Raw genomic sequence first — 16,395 nt, 5'->3', positions numbered from 1 at the left:
ATTTGTCCTTGCTTGAGAGCTGCAGAGGTATTTGAATTGTTCCTTTGCGGGCATATCTGCCAAAATTTCCGATTTTTCTAACACGAAACTCGCGAGTAGAAGACTTCTTCGACCCCGACCATGACATTACCCGATGTACGGAGCTAGTTTTGTCATCTCCGCTATTCACAAATAATGCAGATTATATACGACTTCAGATAATATACAGCCTACTCCAGGTATATACATTTCAGGTTGAGCTTTGGTTCAGGACATCAGATCTAACCGGGATAACTCGTTTCATAGGAAGATTCACATGAAAATCTGCTCGGGATCGTGTCCCTCCTCCTCTTCGACGGGTGTGAAAATGAAGCTACCTTCGAGATGATGTGTGAAGAAGGGGCGTTTTGTCGACTATTGGAGTTAATACAATCGCTAAGGGGCAATGACCACTCTGGTAGTGGTGTTGAAGCTAGCCTGCACCGGTTGTTAATGGATCTCTTGTATGAGATGTCCAGGATCCAGAGGGTTAAGATAGAAGACCTAGGTGAGTCTTGGAGTGGCTAAAAGCGGTTATTAGTTACAGGGCTGCTTCGTTGCTGGGTACCTGTGAGTAGCACGTTGTGATCGTATACTTACATCTTCACCTCATAGTGACCGTGGACGATGGGTTCATAAAGTATCTTCTACAAATAATTGAAGGGCCGCCAGAGGACCCTAATGACCCGTATCATTATCCTGTGATTCGTGTTTTGGTATGATATTCTTTTCCCTACTTCTGGCATTATCAATTCTGACTTGACGCCTCTGTAGCTAGTTCTCAATGAGCAGTTCATGGTATCAAGCCATGACCCTACTGGAGACCGGACTACAACTATGCCATTAACGAACAAAGTAATGAAAGTTCTATCTATGCATGGCAGTCTTTATAAGACTTTTGGAGAAAACATCATTCTTCTCCTTAACCGTGAAGGTATTTTTTCCCTTTCCCCCCTAACAGTTCCCAAAAACTAATCACATTGAATTAGATGAAACTTCTTTACAGCTTCTCACCCTCAAAATTCTATACCTGCTATTTACGACGCCCTCCACTTATGAATATTTTTATACTAATGATCTTCGTGTTCTTGTCGATATTCTTATTCGTAACCTTTATGATCTCCCTGAAGATGCGATGCCCCTCCGCCATACATATCTCAGAGTTTTATACCCACTTCTTGCTCATACTCAATTGAAGTATCCCCCGCACGATAGACAAGAGGAGCTTAGAAAGCTCTTCACAACTCTAATTAGGGGACAATGGTCTGATACAGATGCTGGTGACGATAGCGAAAGAATTCTTCATTTCAACGAAGTGGATGATACCACAAAAAGGCTTGTCTTGCGGTGTAGCCAGGTTGACTGGATATGCGAAGGAACTAATTGGTTCACAAAAGAGTTATCCGAACCAGTATCAATTGAGACTTCGAAGACGAACGGCCATGCCAATACAGATTCATTAGGAAGCGTGGAAGTTCCTAGCATTGGTTCACCAATTTCTCCTCAGACAAGTCTGGATGAGAATCTTCACGGACATGATACCTCATCATCACCTCATCAGCATCCGGCTGCCGTATCAACGGCCCTTGGACTTGACTCTGCACGCTCTTCTTCACATAGCATTGCAAAGGTAGCTTCTCACAAAGAGAAGCCGGGCGTCGTTATACCGAGTAAAGGACTGGCTGTGGTGAAACAAAAGCCAGAACCTCCAATAGCACGCCGTTCCAGAGCGCGTCGGAGAGCCGAATCAAAGGAAGCAGGTGAGAGGGCAAGTTCAAGCCATGGATATCGAGGATCCTCGGAATCAGGGATTTCGAAATTCCATCTGCCAGAACCAGAGGATACAGCAGAAAACCCTACCTCCGCCTCCTCTCCTGTTTGTAAAATTGAAGACAATACTGCGTGCTCGAGCCCGAAGGAACCTGTGGTTCAATCGCCTGATTCGATTACATCCACGTCATACTGCTTCCCCTCATCTTCTGGCTCGCATAAAATTCATATTTACCACCCTAGCACACCCCCGGCAGTTCCTCCTCCTCGCAGATCTTCACATTCGGTACCTCCAACTCATCCTGTCAAATCCCATCATCATTGCCATGTCAGACAACCACACTCGGCTTCCCGTCCTCCGCCTCCGCCTCCACATAATCCTCAAAATTATGCGCCTAACAAGCCATCTCAGAAGCCAGAGCCCCCGAGAACCAGGCGGTGGCGTGCACATCAACAGCATCAGAAGCATCAAGATACCAATGGCCATGTCAATGCTACCCACCATACCCAAAACTGCAGTGCAACCTTAACCGAAGCCAGCCACAATCCAACTTCATCACAGCCTCAAACACCGCACACAAATGGCAATAGAGATGTTCCTGCTACTCCAACCATAACAGTGGAAATGGTTGAGAACGAACTTCCAGAGCAAGTGGGGAACGTGCACATTACATGAGGAAGAAATTTTTTAATTTTGGCCAAATTTGTACTTAGATGCATAGCGATTTTGAATTTTCATCATTCCGTCCTATTACAGTCGTCATTGCTACATCATTAATGAAATCTAGTGCTGTGTCTACAAGTGAAGTAGAGAAGTGAGATTTTGGTGACAAGGGGTATTCATTCGATGTTCTAAAGTATACTAAGCTAATCCATTTGGGCCTTTTTTTTTTTTTTTTTTAATCCCTTTTTTCCACCTATGTCAGGGTAAAATGTTCTCACTTTGTTGCATCCTTTCGTTTGTCGTAAAATCAGAATTCTCATGTCTATGAGCATCAGTCAGATAGTCGATTACTAAATCGACCTTTAGTAGATACCCCAGTACTTCTCTGCACCGAAAGTGTTGGAACCATCTACTTTCCATGGATCATCGAAAGCAGAGAATAAGAACAGCTCTCCATTGGTATCTTTGTAAGCCTGCTTTATGTTCTCGATAGCAATGCGCTGGTTCTCTCTTGAGGGAAAAGCTTCTCCGTTTTGGTAGCCGCCATGAGGCCATCCAGTTTCAGTGACAATAACTCTCTTGGCTCCGTGTACGGCATTAGAAACAGCCTTGGATTGCTCTCTAACGAACTGTCCGGCCTCAGAAGCGGAGGTATGCGGATCGAAAAATGGGTGGATATTGACAGCACAGAAATCAGATGCGTAACAGATTTCTGGATGAGCGGTCATGGCATTGACGGTGTCGACGGCTACGACTGGGCCATTGTATCCGTTAAAACGAAGGACATCCCTAGAGTGATTGACCGCGTTGACGAGGGCATTAGCTGATGCTTTTCTGGTGTTAACGACTTCGTTGCCAATAGCAACGGCGTAGATGTATGCCCAGTTGTTCTTTGCAGCGGCAAGGAAAATGTTCAAATCAGAGTCGACGTTTTGAATGGTGAAAAGGCCAAGCATAACTTTCTTGTTGTAAGTCTTTGCCGCATTAAGCATCATTGCAATTTGGTTGCAGTCAACGCCATAGGAACGAACAATACTATACTCATTCAGCTTTGCAAAGTCTGCATTGACTTGGTCCTGGTTTTTGCATTTCCCGTCAGCAGCATATGGGGCATAGCAGATTCCAAACCCATTTGCAGGAATCCATTTTTCAGTAGGGTCCTTGGCTGGCAAGGAAGTATGAGCAGGTACGTTTGAAGGCTTGCTTGGAGCTAGAGACTGAATAGATGTCGTCGGAGGCTCGGTTGGCCTAACAGAGGTCGGTTTGACTTCAGTAATCGTGGTCTTGGTGGCGCTCGTCTCTGTTGGCTGAGCAGTCGTCCCTGGACCCGTGATGGTAGGCTCATGCGCTGTGGTCTCTGTTTTCTTTGGCTCAGTGATAGTGGGCTGCACAGGGGAAACACCATTTTGCTTATCAGTGCTTTTCGGCTCAGTAATAACAGGCTCCGAGGGCTTGATTTTGGTGGTAGTAATGTCCTTAGTTTGTTTGATCTCAGTCGACCCCGGATTCAGGTCAGGGATTTTTACCTCGGTGGTAGGCTCTGGCTTAGGGACAGGGGTAGAGACAGAAGTGGGTATATTGGTGACTGTGGTAGTAGCCATAGTAGAGGTATCAGGGAAGATAGTAGTGCCAACATCTCCATTGTCAGGGGTAGGATGAACGGTCTTGAAAGACTTCATCCCCTTAGTTTCAATTGTGACGGTATTGCCAGCATTATCAACCCAGTTGATAACCTCAGGCACCTTAACAACAATAGTATCAGTCACATAAGCGCGTTTCTCCAGGCCATGAGCATGATTGTGGTCTATAGTAGAAGAGAATAAGTGTCTGGCCTAGGGTAAGACGCGCAGTAAGGCTCCAGAAGAAAAGATGAAGAACATACTGTGAGGCCTAGCAACCACAGAGCCCGGGAGAAAGAAAGCAGCAAAGATGAAGAGATTAGTCTTCATCTTGCTTCTTGCTGTGCCTAAAAGATACGCAGATAGAGACGGAGAAGGGTATCTAGAGGAGTTGATATTATGGTTAGCATCTTTATCGACGCGTCTCCAGAGCTAGCAGGTCTAGATAGAACGCAGCAGGCACAGAAAAAGGGGCAAACGGCGTACTAGCAAGCTACGTACAGGAAAGGTCGGTGATAGTTAGAGGGTATTTCTGTGATATCAAGTTGTGGTGGGAGGTTGAAGAAAGAAGAAGAAGAGAAAGAAAGGTTTCAGGAGAAATAAATAGGGGGGTGGGAGAGACGCGTAAGTGAAGGAAGACCACAACAAGTGAAGTGAAGGAAAACAGAACGAATAAAGTGATATCAAGCCATAGTCTACCAGCTTTCTCTTTTCTTTTGCTTTTGTAATAATATCAATCATGAATATTAGTTTGGTATATTTATTATTGCAGAACTTCTGCTTTTACATATGGTAGATACTGGATATAGGTATATAGGTAGGGTATTAGAGTATTAAATGGGTATACAGCATACCAGGAGAACCTGGCATTAGATGTACATCTAGAGATTGGTTAGCCATATATAGCAACCTGAACCACACTAGTCAGGGAATACATACTTGAAGCCATGGCCGTCACTGTCGTAATAGGCCCTCTATATCACCAGACAATCCAGAAGCGGCCATCACACATCCACATTAGTCCATTTCGTTGATTAAAAATATATATATGTACTATCTAGGAGAAAAGTACAGTGAGGCCCAGCAACGAGGGGAAGAAAGCCGTAGGGTGACACCAGAGAAGAAGAAGCTAGATTTACAGTAGTAATATTAAGGGGATATTAAAAGGATGCTTGTGCTTCGTGTCTAGATTCATCGCTTTTGTCGAAGAATCTTCGTGATGGCATGACGGATGACGATGCCGGCCTTCTCAATCTCCTTCTTGGACAAGCCGGTGGTAATGCAAACCTTGAGGGCAGGGGCAGGGGGGGTATGGTTCTGTTTAGAGATAGTCTCGTCAGGGACAGGCTTGAGACGGGTGATAAGCACACCATTGGCTAGCGTCTCATCAACTATCTCTTGTAAAATGTGATGTTGGTCTTCGATGGTGAGCCGTTTGGACGAAACCACTTCGGGCTTTAGTACGAGCATCATGACGGGATTCTCTGGAGCGCTGGTGCAGTACACCCAGTCACTGCGAGGATCGAGTTGGGTCCACATAGCCTTGATGTTCTCTCTGAGCTGAACGATGAGCTCGGGGCTATTGTGCAGCAGCGCTATGGTCTCACTTGCCGTCGTGGCTAGCAGTGCAGTCAGGGCAGCAGAGTAGCAGTAGGCTGAGGCAGAGATGCGCTGGTGGTTGACGATTTCTTTGGATCCGGCACAGAAGCCGCCACCGCCAATGAACACTCCAGACAATGAACCAATGATCATATCAGCTTCTGCAGGGTCGACATTCTGGTGCTCAGTGATACCACGGCCAGTACGGCCAAGTACTCCAAAGGAGACACTCTCGTCCAGGATAAGTCTGAACTTGTATCGAAGTTTCAACTCGACCTACATAGGTTAGTGATTGTTAGAAGTGGAATAGCACACGAGAAAGTAAGAGTCGACATACGATCTTAGGCAAGTCACACATGTCACCCCTATCCTGGAACAACCCTTCGGTGATGATGAATCTCCGGGTCAACGGCTTCTTTGCCTGCTCCTTGGTAATTTTGCTCAGAACACGTTCCAAGTCGTCCATATCATTATGTTCATACCACCTCACTGTACTTCTTGAGATCTGAATACCTTTCCGAATAGCATGGTTAACGCCCTTATCCACAACTATGATATCACCACGCTTGGAAAATGCAGGAATAACACTAGAGATCGTCGAAAAGGCCTGAGAATAGATGATACAAGCAGGAGTACCGAGGAATGTAGCAACGTCAGCTTCAGTACGCATATGCACATCCTGGGTTCCGTAGAATCCGGGAGGTCCACACGGACCGACTCCATAAGTTCGAACGGTCTGAATGGCTTTCTCCTTCAGAGTGTCATTCGCAACGAAGTTGTAGAAGTTATACGACGCAAGGTTCGTAACAGTTCGTCCGTTCACGAGCTTAGATTTTGGGCCGGTAGGACTAGAGACCAATAAGCAATGAACATTCTCATGAAGTCACAAGAACCAACTCACCCCGTAAGCACAACCCGTTTCTCAACATCTTCTTCATCTTGCGCGGTCGAAGGCAAAACAAGTGGCTCCGGGGTCCAATCATCTACTAAATCATCGATTTCCTATGGCGCAGGTCAGCTATCCGACCAAAGAGGCGAAGACAAAACAGAGATGATAGAGAGTTCATACCTCCTCTGAAAGAGGTACAAAGTCACGCTTAGTCGAATACTTTGGCGCAAGAAGATATCTCACTGCGAAAAGGAACAGGAAAAGCTCCACGGCCGAGCGGACAGGATCATTCTGATAGCTCGACTTGATATATCGGAGGACAATGGCTGAGCCGGGAACGCGCTGGAACTGGTCTGCTAGGATATGGAGGTATTCAAGGGTGATTCTTTGCGTCTCCTGGAGGTCCATCATGTCATTGTGTATCCCTTCGGTTCGTTACTAGGCTGCAGATTTCTCTTATCGATTGGGTTGGAAATTTTGTAGGTAGATGAAACAGAGGCGTCGGAAGTAGGAGGACGGAGGCTGGAGAAAGCGTCAATTAACGAGAGAGCACTTCAGCCAGCTTGACCAGGCTCTGTAGGGGGCGATATAGGTAGAGGACGAATTCCTCGAGCAAAGGCGGATGAAGAAGGTGTTTTTGCTCTCATCTCTCTTCGAGCTAACTTTTTTTTTATTATTTGATAGCAGGAAGGATGAGAATCATCACGTGATATTAAGGGGCTGCATACTAATTTTCCAGACATCAATAGCATATTAATATATTAAATTAACTAACTAGCAGCTGCTAATGAACGATATTGATAGAGTTAAGCTTCTGTATTTGTTTCATTCCTTATTTTGTAGGAGAGATGAATATTTGTCCATAATATCATTGACCCATGGAAGAATTCTGTCTCCGGAAGACCTGATTGGCTGATGAACGGGTCATAACCTTAAGTGATCGTCTCCGAAGATATCAAAATCATTGTCTCTACCTGGGGCTCATCTTAATGTTTAAGTCATTGTCAGAATAGCGAGCAGATGGCAGGTCGTCTCAAAAGCTCCTGCTCCCACTAAAAGCAAAAGGTAGCATTGATAATTGCTACTCTGCAAAGGTAAGACCAGCAACGCTTCAGCTGGGTTTCAACTTCAGTCGTATCCATTGGTAGGTAGACTTAATATTTCTATTTTTCCTGGTTATCGGTGATATCTCAATGACAGCGTCGGTTAGTTCCTTAAACAAACGTATATGTGGCCGCCTCTCGGATTTGATAGGCGATTTTCAATCCTTCTACACGGGTCTCGCGAGAGAAGATATTAAAGTAACCTAGAAAGGTGTTCCGGCCAGTGCTTGAATAACCGGATGTACCAAATAGGCTTCAGGTAGTCACTTACTGCCATGGTTCCATAGCTGGAGCTTTTGAGACAAGACAGGAGCCATGATGAGTAACTGTTTATATAGCACAACTGCAGGGCAAACCGGGATGCTCGGATGGGTAACAATTGGTTAATTATTCCGTTGATGAGCTTACGGTCACCGAAAGTTGATGCCCTGGTTGTTTCTCGGGGCGCTCGCAAGTTGTAAATCCCGAGTAAATGGACCGTATAACCTCATATCAAGTCATAATATGTTGAGCCCCTGACTCATCAGCCCGTTCTGAGATTCTAGTCGTGGAACGGTGAAAATCGTATGTAATGGATATCGCATATCAACCATCGGCAAGTTAGAGACCCGGACAGCTTGTATATCTGTACAAAAGTGCTTAAATGCTAAACTGATAGAAAGAGGAGGTATAGACTAGATAGATACAATTGAGTCCTGAATATCATATGCTAAATGTAGTGTTTTTGTTCGAATTACGTACTATTCAAGCTAGAAGGAAAAAAGAAAGGAAAATACAGACCCCCAATACCATGATAGAAGATAGAACATTAGTCTAATACAAGGCCAAAAGCCCACGGAGTGTTTGATCAATAAAGGGGGGGGTGTTCGAAAGGGGTAGGAAAAGATAGAAAACTGACACAATCCAACTCCACATCTTGGGGAAAAAGGAGACAACTAAAAACACACTAGAGGAGCGTTTCATTCCATTATAGAGGTGGCGAGAAATGCAAAATGCGAAAGGCAGGAGGGAAAATAACAAGATAAGAGAGGATAGGAAATACCGTACATAATGAGGTGTTTATTTTCGCCTACAGCCCGGGCAAGCTTTGTTCGTAACATGTTCTTTTTCTTTTTCTTTCATTTTTTTTTTATCTTTTTTGCTTTTGTTTTGGTTCAGCGCACCTCCACCAGCAGATGGCACACTGCAGGGCGAGTGGGTGACACGAAATGGCGGGAAAAGAAGATATATTTTAAGCTGCTGTTTTGTCTTTAGAAGCGTAAGAGCTTGGCAGCTTCAGTGTTCTGTGCGCCAGCGCCACCGGTAGCAGCCTTTCCAGTATGGCTGGAGCTGGTGTCATTGTTGTTAAGTCCACTAGGTTGCAACAACTGGAGAGGGATATCTGGAAGGCTGATCTTGAGGGTCTTCATGATTAGAGGGCCGGCGATAACAATGGCAAAGAGGAAGAACATGGTGAAGTATAGAATCGCAAAGCGGATGACACGGCGCTTGCGAAGCTTCGACTGCTTGAGAGAGTAGATTGGAGGTCGGATTTGACGACTAAAAAATGGTAAGTATATATAATAAGAAGGGATTGCAGGCTATGCTTACCTTGGTCTGAGCCAGAAGAGGATGACGGAGTGACCCTTGTCAACGTATGGGATACACAAGGCCGGAAGCATGAGAATCAAGATGACATGGCCGAGGATGAAATCAGCAGCAAACATGCCGAGTTCAGTGATCTTGCAAAGGAACTCACGGCCAGGTTGAGACAGCGAATGCCAACCCATACCATACCATTTACCAGTCCACCAGGCAATGTTAGCGTCATCTTGTCGGAATTCTCTTGTCAGGGCAAGGCCAATGATTAGTTTGAAGACAAATCGCTGGATGGCAGTGACAGCAATCATTCCAGCAAGGGTACGACTGAAAGAGAAGCCCTCAAGGAAAAACATGATTTCAAAGAAGATGAGGAGGCCGACAACAGCGAATCCGTGGGCAATGGCAGCGAGGACGGCACCAAATTTCTTGCAGCACATGCTGAGAATGGGGCCCATACAACAGGCCATGCCGAACATACCAAGACAGACACCTGCGTTGAGTGCGATAGGGCCAAGAGCAACAAGACCAACACGGATAAGGGAGTTGGTTGGCTGAATCTTATGATCGGGGTTGTTTTCCTTTCGAACACCAGTCTGAGCGTTGATGAAGAGGTATGGAATGAGAGTCACAGCAACAAGCACCAATGGGCCGATAATTTCACTGAAGAAGATGTTAGAGAACTTGGCTCGGGGTATGTCACCAGAGAGCTTCTCAGATGGGGAACCAAGGACTTTGCGCTTGTAACCGGTGATTCGTGTACGCGAGAGTCGGCAATAAGCGATCCAAGAGGAGGCATGGGAACGCGAGTTACCACGAGACAGCCATCTCAAATAATCACGGTAATCAATGAAGAAATCATTCCAAGAGAACTGGTGAGGGTTGAACAAGAAGGGCGAAATGCAGAGAGCAAGGAGCGATACCCAAAAGTACAACAAGCCAGGAAGCCAGACGGTGGCAGTTGCGAATAGAAGCATCATCAGCGATCGTGCACCAAGGTAGATGGATGGACCAGCGAAACGCGAGTAAAGAATACCGAACGGAATACGAGCGGTAGCAAAACCACGACCAGTACCAATATATCGGGCACCACCGAACGACAAGTTGTTGTGAAGAGAGTTGGCGTAGATCTGACACACGAACACTTCGAAAAGAGGAGAGAAGGATCCGAAGTGCTTAGCCAAACGGGTAGCGGCTCTCCAGAAACCACGCTCAGTCAATTCTTGAACAACCAGCGGCAAGAAGGATAGCAGGAAAACGATGCAAATAGACAAGATACAACGGTTGACCCAGTCCTTGATGGGGTTGAGATCAGCACATCCAGTTGGCATCAGTTCGTCAGTAATTGGAACACCCTTCTTAACCTGGCAAAGAATAGTCTCATGTCTCAAGGCTCCGAGGTTAATAAGACAGATCATGAAGAGCTGCACAGACAAAATAATGAAGATGTTATTGATGTGGAAACCAGGATGGGCATAGAAGAAGGACAAGAATCTGTCGAGCGGCAATTGGGTTCCTAGGTAGTAGTATTCACGAGAAAGCATCTGTTCACCCATACCAGTTCCGATTTTGGTGGTGAAGTTAAGAATAGAGCCAAATCCAAGATCACGACCCTTACCACACTGGTAGTATTCACAGTGCTTGATACGGCCACCACGGAGCAGAGCATTCATACCGGCGTAAATATCCTCGTTAAGATGCAGACCCTTTTGAGCTTTGGAGACACCACCACGAGTATTCATAAAGATAGCGTTAAGGAAATCAGGATGTCCGTAGTGAAGCTTGCCACCAATCTGAGCGAGAGTACGAGCGAAGAGAGTACCGAATGTCTGTTCCTTTCCGGCAGCAACGTCACCGAGTATACCAATGTTCTCAGAGAAAATGTATTCACGAGCTCCAAGAATGGCAACAGGGTCAAAGTTCACTGGTGGAAGACCTGGAGTGTATGGAGAGATGTTTTCAGTGGTCATTTCCTCGAACTCAGCAAGCACACTTCGAATCTTCAAGCATTCTTCCAAGTAGTTGTCCTGGTTAGCGTCGATAAGCTGAATATATTCACCGCGGTAGAAGATGATGGCATGGTTCTGGTTGTCAGACTTTCCGTCACCAAGAATTGGGTTACCAGAAAGCTGGACTCTGAACTTTGGTCGTCGAAGGCCGTTCTCCAAGATTTCAGAGTGTCCATCGATGAGGGCTGAGAACAGTCGGGGTTCCTCACCCTCATTCACTGGAGGTTCTTCGTCAAGATAAGCGATCTGAAGGTCGGGGTAGGCACGGAGCAAGAATTCAGTGTTTTCACGTTCTTCTTTGTTGAACTTGGCGAATCGCTGCATGGAAACACAAATCTTGAACTTGCGGCGGGCCATGCGTTCCAATTCACGTTCCAATTTGTCAGAGTTACCGCCAAACATTTGGACAACCTCCGGGTTCTCAACACGGTAGAGCAATTTGATAGCACGGCTGTAGTTCATGAATCCAGAAATGGTACGGTACAAAGTCTGAGAACGGAGGGAAGCCCAAATACGGGTACGGAGAGTGTACTCGGGAGCAGCAGATTTAAAACCAATGCAGTAGAACGGAAGGTCATTAATCTTGCTCTTCTGGGCGTCCTTTGCATTCTTCTCATCATCTCCGTTAAACTGGGAAGTCTCATCAGCCAGAATCTTGGTATCTTTGACGAAGCAGTCCCATTCGTGTGGGTGAAGCTGTTTAAGGTATTCCAACAGAGTGACACGGGAGTATGGCTCATCTTCACGGATAATCTCACGCAGGGACAAGAGAATCTTTTCACTGTAGTGGGGAATTAGGACAGTGAAGGTTGGCATGTTGTCAACAGGCACCGGCTCTGGGATTGGAGTAGACAGAGACTGGGCAAAGAAGGAGATACGACGCTCGGCTTCGCTAAGAGGCGGGAAGAACTCAGTCTTGAAGGAGTGATCTTCTTGAGAGACGAAGAAAGTTGGCGCACGAAGGGTACGCTTTCCTTCTTGCTCGGATGGAACCTGATGATAGAGGAGCTTTTGAACGTGGTCGATAGCCAAGAGATGTTCACGGTACATAGAGATGACAACTGCGTTCCACACCTGAGAGATAAGGACCTTGGGCTTGTACTTGATTTCCATGTCAGTGGTAGCAAGAACCTTGGAGTAGATACGCTTTGGCAGGCGAGAGAAGATATTCCTCCATGGAGTCCAGATGGAAACGCCAAGGTAAAAGGATCTGGCAACGGAGAAGATGGCGTTGAGGATAATGTACCACAGATAGGTATCCAAGAAAAAGAGGACTAGATCGGTGAAGAACATGAGTCCGAGCAGAATCTTTGGCTGGTACTTGCAAAGAATGTCCTTCAAAATCGCGTCACCATGACAGATACCGATACGGGTGTTGGACAAAATTCGAATAGGATCCTTGAGCGAAAGAGTCAGGAAGACGTAAGACTCTCCCAGCTTAGCTCCGAAAACGCAAACCCACAATCCGTAAGACATCCATCGGTCATTGCCTCGGAGTCGAGGATAACTGGCAGTAAATGTCTGACTGGCAACATACTGCCGGGAGTTTCGCTTAAGGTAACTTCCGAAAAGACCACCAAGCGGCATGACCGAGAAGAAGATGAACGTAATCAAGGCAATGAAGAACTGTGCAATTCCAAGAGCAAGAGCAATCTTGTCCTTTCCTGCGTCCTGACTGACGAAGAAAACATAGACGCTGGGTCCCAGGTTGACAACAAACACAGCAAGCAGGAAGAGAAGACGTTTCGACAGATGCTGCGCACCAGCCCATTGACGAGGAACATAGCACCATTCAGCGAGAGTAGCCCAGACGTTGATGAAAGCAGCAATGGCACCACCGAGACCAACGGCGGACCAGACGGCGGCCGCTGGCGGGGACTCGTTGCCTTGCTGAGTATAATTCTTGGTGTAGAGAGTCTGGGAGTTGTAGGCAGTGTAGAACCAGAAAGCAGTAACATGGATGATCCAAATACGGTTGAAGTTGACAACCATGTGGAACCAGGAGCGAGTTTCCTTGTAGGTCTTGAAGAAACACTTCTTCCAGTTGACATCTTTGAGCTTGTTCCATCGCTCAGCTGGAGGAACATCAACGAGGCGGGTTTTGTCCTCGAGAACGATACGCTCGATACCTTCTGGGTACCAGAAGAGCTGGTTGCAGTCGTCATAGCCAATAATCTGAGCGTGGTCACGTTCGCGACGGACATACTTACCGTCGACAATCTCGTAACCCTGGTCACGGCAATACTGGTACAGTGGAGTGATGATCTCGTTAAGGTAAGTGAATTCCGGAACGGGTTCGACACGATTCTGGCACTCGGGGGAGCGGAGGTAGTCGTCAGCACACTTGAAGATGAAGCAGAGACACTCCGGCATGAATCTGGTCTGGTTAGCTTCACCCCAGCAGAGCAGGTACAAGGCGACTTGGCGAGCTCTGTCGTGCTGAGACATGCGGTTCATCCGGGTCTTCCATCTGTACTCGGCTGCCTCGAGACTGTTGTCGCCTTCTAGGGACTCGAGCGTCTCTGCCTCGTCCTTTTGCTCCTCACCGGCCTTCTTCTTGGCGGCCTTTCTGGCTTTGCGAGTACGTCTGTTGGTCTTTCCAAGTTTCATGTTGGCAAATCCAACGGCGTCATCGAGGTCGAGGTGGGCAGCAAAGTACCAACGGCGGTAATTAGCATTCTCACCGCCAATGTAGTCGGCGTGGAGAGAAAGCAGAGCCTGGTTGGGAGTCATACGAGAGGCTCGAGAGTCGAGCTGCACCATGAAGTGATCGTACATGTTACGCATGCTGTCCCGCTGGAAACCAAACTTGTTGACGAGGTCCAAGAAGATCTCCTCGATCTCCTCCTTGGAGAGTGGGATCTGAGCGTCAGAAGTCCATGCGGGATAGGGCTCGCGGGATCGTTGACCCATGGGAAGAGCATCGGTTCCGTAGATGGGAGTAGCAGCTCCAGAAGATCGGTTTCCGTAGGAGATCTGAGAGGATGGAGGTCGGTATCCTCGGCCACCCATCTGGCTCTCGCTGTAGCTGTTGTACCGTTCGTCACCACGGCCGTAGTAATCACCATCACCACCACGGGCATCAGACCTCATGGTAAAGTCACTGAAAGTCTCCGAGTCCTCCTCGGAGTCATGGGGACGGCGTCTTCCACGGCCCTGGTTGTGGTCTCCAGCTCCCTGGTCATAGTACTGGTTGTCATAGTAGTCATCCTGGTAGTACTGCTGGTTGTTGTCATAGTAGCCATCCTGAGGATAGTGCTGATCACCACTGTAATAATCACTTGGAGCAACGCCATTTCAATTAATGACCCGACTAATTCAAACATGGGGAGGGTAACTTGAGGTTTACGGTGGGAGGGGAGAGTGTGTGCTTACGCTCTGTCGTAGTAGCCATCACCCTGCTGGTGCTGGCCCTGGGGGTAATCATATTGGTCGTAATAGGCTCCTCCATGCTGATCCTGGTAGTAGGAGTCGCCGTGACCATGTCCGTGGCCGTTGTAGCCATCGTCATAATGGTCTTGCTGGACCGCCTGGGGGTGCGGGTGGCCGGACATCGTGCGATGGTCTGTCAATTCACACAATCACTGCACCCGTCAGCCCAAGTTTCCATACTTACCCAGACACAGACAAGCACAAAGGGGATGAGCACTCACCTTAACACGAATCCATGCAGTTGATTTGATGCAGCGTCGAGAGAAGTTCTTTGTGGGCGTTGGATATGCAGTCGTGACGTGACAATCGTGAGGGTGCAAATGAAACAAGCCCGCTAACACAAAAATCAAGAAACCGAAGAAACCGAGTCTAAACTAGCGATTGAGCGTGAAGAATCGTTTCTCTGACGTCTTTCCTCTATGTCTTCGCGTCTTTTGTTTGATGTCGTGAAATATATGCTCGAGATGCTGGCGGTTTGAAGTGTTTGATGTCGTCCTTTTTTTTTCTCCTCAACTTCTTTTTCTTTCGTCGGTAGCAAGAACGAACCACCTGAGCGAGCAGTCGACACTCACTCTTCCAACCAGCAGAGAGAGGAAGAAGAACAAGAAGAAAAGAAAAAAAAGAGCGAAAGGTCGAGTACACACAACGAGTGACTTCGGTGCGAGACAAGAAGAGGGAGGAGGAGGAGAGGGTGAAGAGGGAGGGTAGAGCAGAGTCAGAGTCAAGAAGGGGAGAACGAAGAAAAGAGAAAAAAGGGCGGCAAAAGGACGAGCAAGAATAAGAAAAGAAAAGAAGCAAAAAAGGTGACGATAGAGAGGAAAAGCAGGAGACTTGACGTGTCGACGATCAGCCTGCAGGAGATTTAATATTCCTCGCTGGCTCTTTTTTTTTTTTTTTTTTTTTTTTTTTTTTTTCTCGTCGCTCTGCGCTGGCTTTGCTTCTTTTTCTGCCTGAGATGCTTCGTCCGATGGCTTCTGCAGTTTCTCTACGGCTTCGTCGTGCCTGAAAAGACTCGCGAAAGGGGATCGCTCTGTCGGCTTCCACAGCGTCGTCGTCAATTGACCGGATTTCACAGGAAGAAGAAGAAAAGAAGAAGGGAGAAAAAGGTAAAATTACAGGCTGGCGCTTTTTTCCCTCGATCTAATCGTGTATTTATGCTTGTTTATTTCGTACTGATATTACGATATCTCTGTATTACTGTAAGTTACATTTTATTGACGGCTGATATATATGTATGGTAACTGTAATACTAGTACGCGGCTGGTGATACAGGGGCGAGGGATCCCCAGCCAACCCAGATGGCGGCCCCCTTAGCTTTCCTGGCAAGCCTTTCTGCCTCCTCTGGATGGAGATGGGTTTTCCCCTGGCCCCACAGGCTCCTCCTTGATGATTTCCTTGGGATGGCGCAGGCCGCCGGCCGCCGGCGAGGCTGGTGCAGTCCAGTCCAGTCCAAATTCCCCTGCCAGGGGAGGCGGACGAGGGAAACAGGGCCGCCGGGCGCTTCGGGAAGACCAACCAGCACCACGTCAGGGCTTCAGGGTCTGAGACCTTCGAGGCTAGTCCAGCAGTACTCCGTACAGGAGCAAGCCCTCTTATAGTTCGCTGGTAATAGTTCCTAAACGTGGACAGACTGATTCACATAACCAGTTCAACCAGTTGTACCACGCCGAACTGGCGCGCGCCCGGTCGACTTGCCACCTGGTTCAGCCTGCAT

The 16,395-nt window shown here is 47.2% G+C and overlaps 4 protein-coding genes across 6 annotated transcripts; 1 reads left to right on the top strand and 3 right to left on the bottom strand.

Moving 5' to 3' along the window:
• Window positions 1-1,153: 1,153 nt before the first annotated feature.
• On the top strand, window positions 1,154-2,464 carry TERG_01130 (uncharacterized protein; the record flags this gene model as incomplete). The annotated part of the gene is made up of 1 exon (XM_003239100.2): window positions 1,154-2,464. The coding sequence occupies one exon, from the start codon at window positions 1,154-1,156 to the stop codon at window positions 2,462-2,464; it is 1,311 nt and encodes a 436-aa protein (XP_003239148.2).
• Window positions 2,465-2,814: 350 nt separating this feature from the next.
• TERG_01129 (uncharacterized protein) lies at window positions 2,815-4,401 on the bottom strand (the record flags this gene model as incomplete). The annotated part of the gene is made up of 2 exons (XM_003239099.1): window positions 2,815-4,256; window positions 4,335-4,401. The coding sequence occupies 2 exons, from the start codon at window positions 4,399-4,401 to the stop codon at window positions 2,815-2,817; spliced, it is 1,509 nt and encodes a 502-aa protein (XP_003239147.1).
• An 861-nt stretch (window positions 4,402-5,262) lies between these two features.
• TERG_01128 (uncharacterized protein) lies at window positions 5,263-7,307 on the bottom strand (the record flags this gene model as incomplete). Its single annotated transcript, XM_003239098.2, has 4 exons — window positions 6,740-7,307; window positions 6,572-6,672; window positions 6,008-6,518; window positions 5,263-5,946 (listed from the first exon to the last, which is right to left on the bottom strand). The coding sequence occupies exons 1-4, from the start codon at window positions 6,968-6,970 to the stop codon at window positions 5,263-5,265; spliced, it is 1,527 nt and encodes a 508-aa protein (XP_003239146.1). The 5' UTR covers window positions 6,971-7,307.
• Window positions 7,308-7,321: 14 nt separating this feature from the next.
• On the bottom strand, window positions 7,322-15,494 carry TERG_01127 (1,3-beta-glucan synthase component FKS1; the record flags this gene model as incomplete). 3 transcript variants are annotated; one of them, XM_003239097.2, is made up of 4 exons in its annotated part: window positions 14,903-15,494; window positions 14,625-14,833; window positions 9,253-14,517; window positions 8,913-9,201 (listed from the first exon to the last, which is right to left on the bottom strand). In XM_003239097.2, the coding sequence occupies exons 2-4, from the start codon at window positions 14,801-14,803 to the stop codon at window positions 8,913-8,915; spliced, it is 5,733 nt and encodes a 1,910-aa protein (XP_003239145.1). In that variant the 5' UTR covers window positions 14,804-14,833; window positions 14,903-15,494. The 3 variants fall into 3 exon arrangements, with proteins under 3 accessions (XP_047605345.1, XP_003239145.1, XP_047605346.1); XM_047749246.1 differs by lacking the exon at window positions 14,903-15,494 and having other exon boundaries at window positions 9,253-14,529; window positions 14,625-14,658; XM_047749245.1 differs by having other exon boundaries at window positions 7,322-9,201; window positions 9,253-15,494.
• Window positions 15,495-16,395: the final 901 nt, after the last annotated feature.

This window comes from Trichophyton rubrum, assembly GCF_000151425.1.
Source record: "Trichophyton rubrum CBS 118892 genomic scaffold supercont2.1, whole genome shotgun sequence".
NCBI lineage: Eukaryota > Fungi > Ascomycota > Eurotiomycetes > Onygenales > Arthrodermataceae > Trichophyton > Trichophyton rubrum.
The sequence above is the reverse complement of the archived record's forward strand: the minus strand, read 5'-3'. Positions and strand labels throughout refer to the sequence as shown.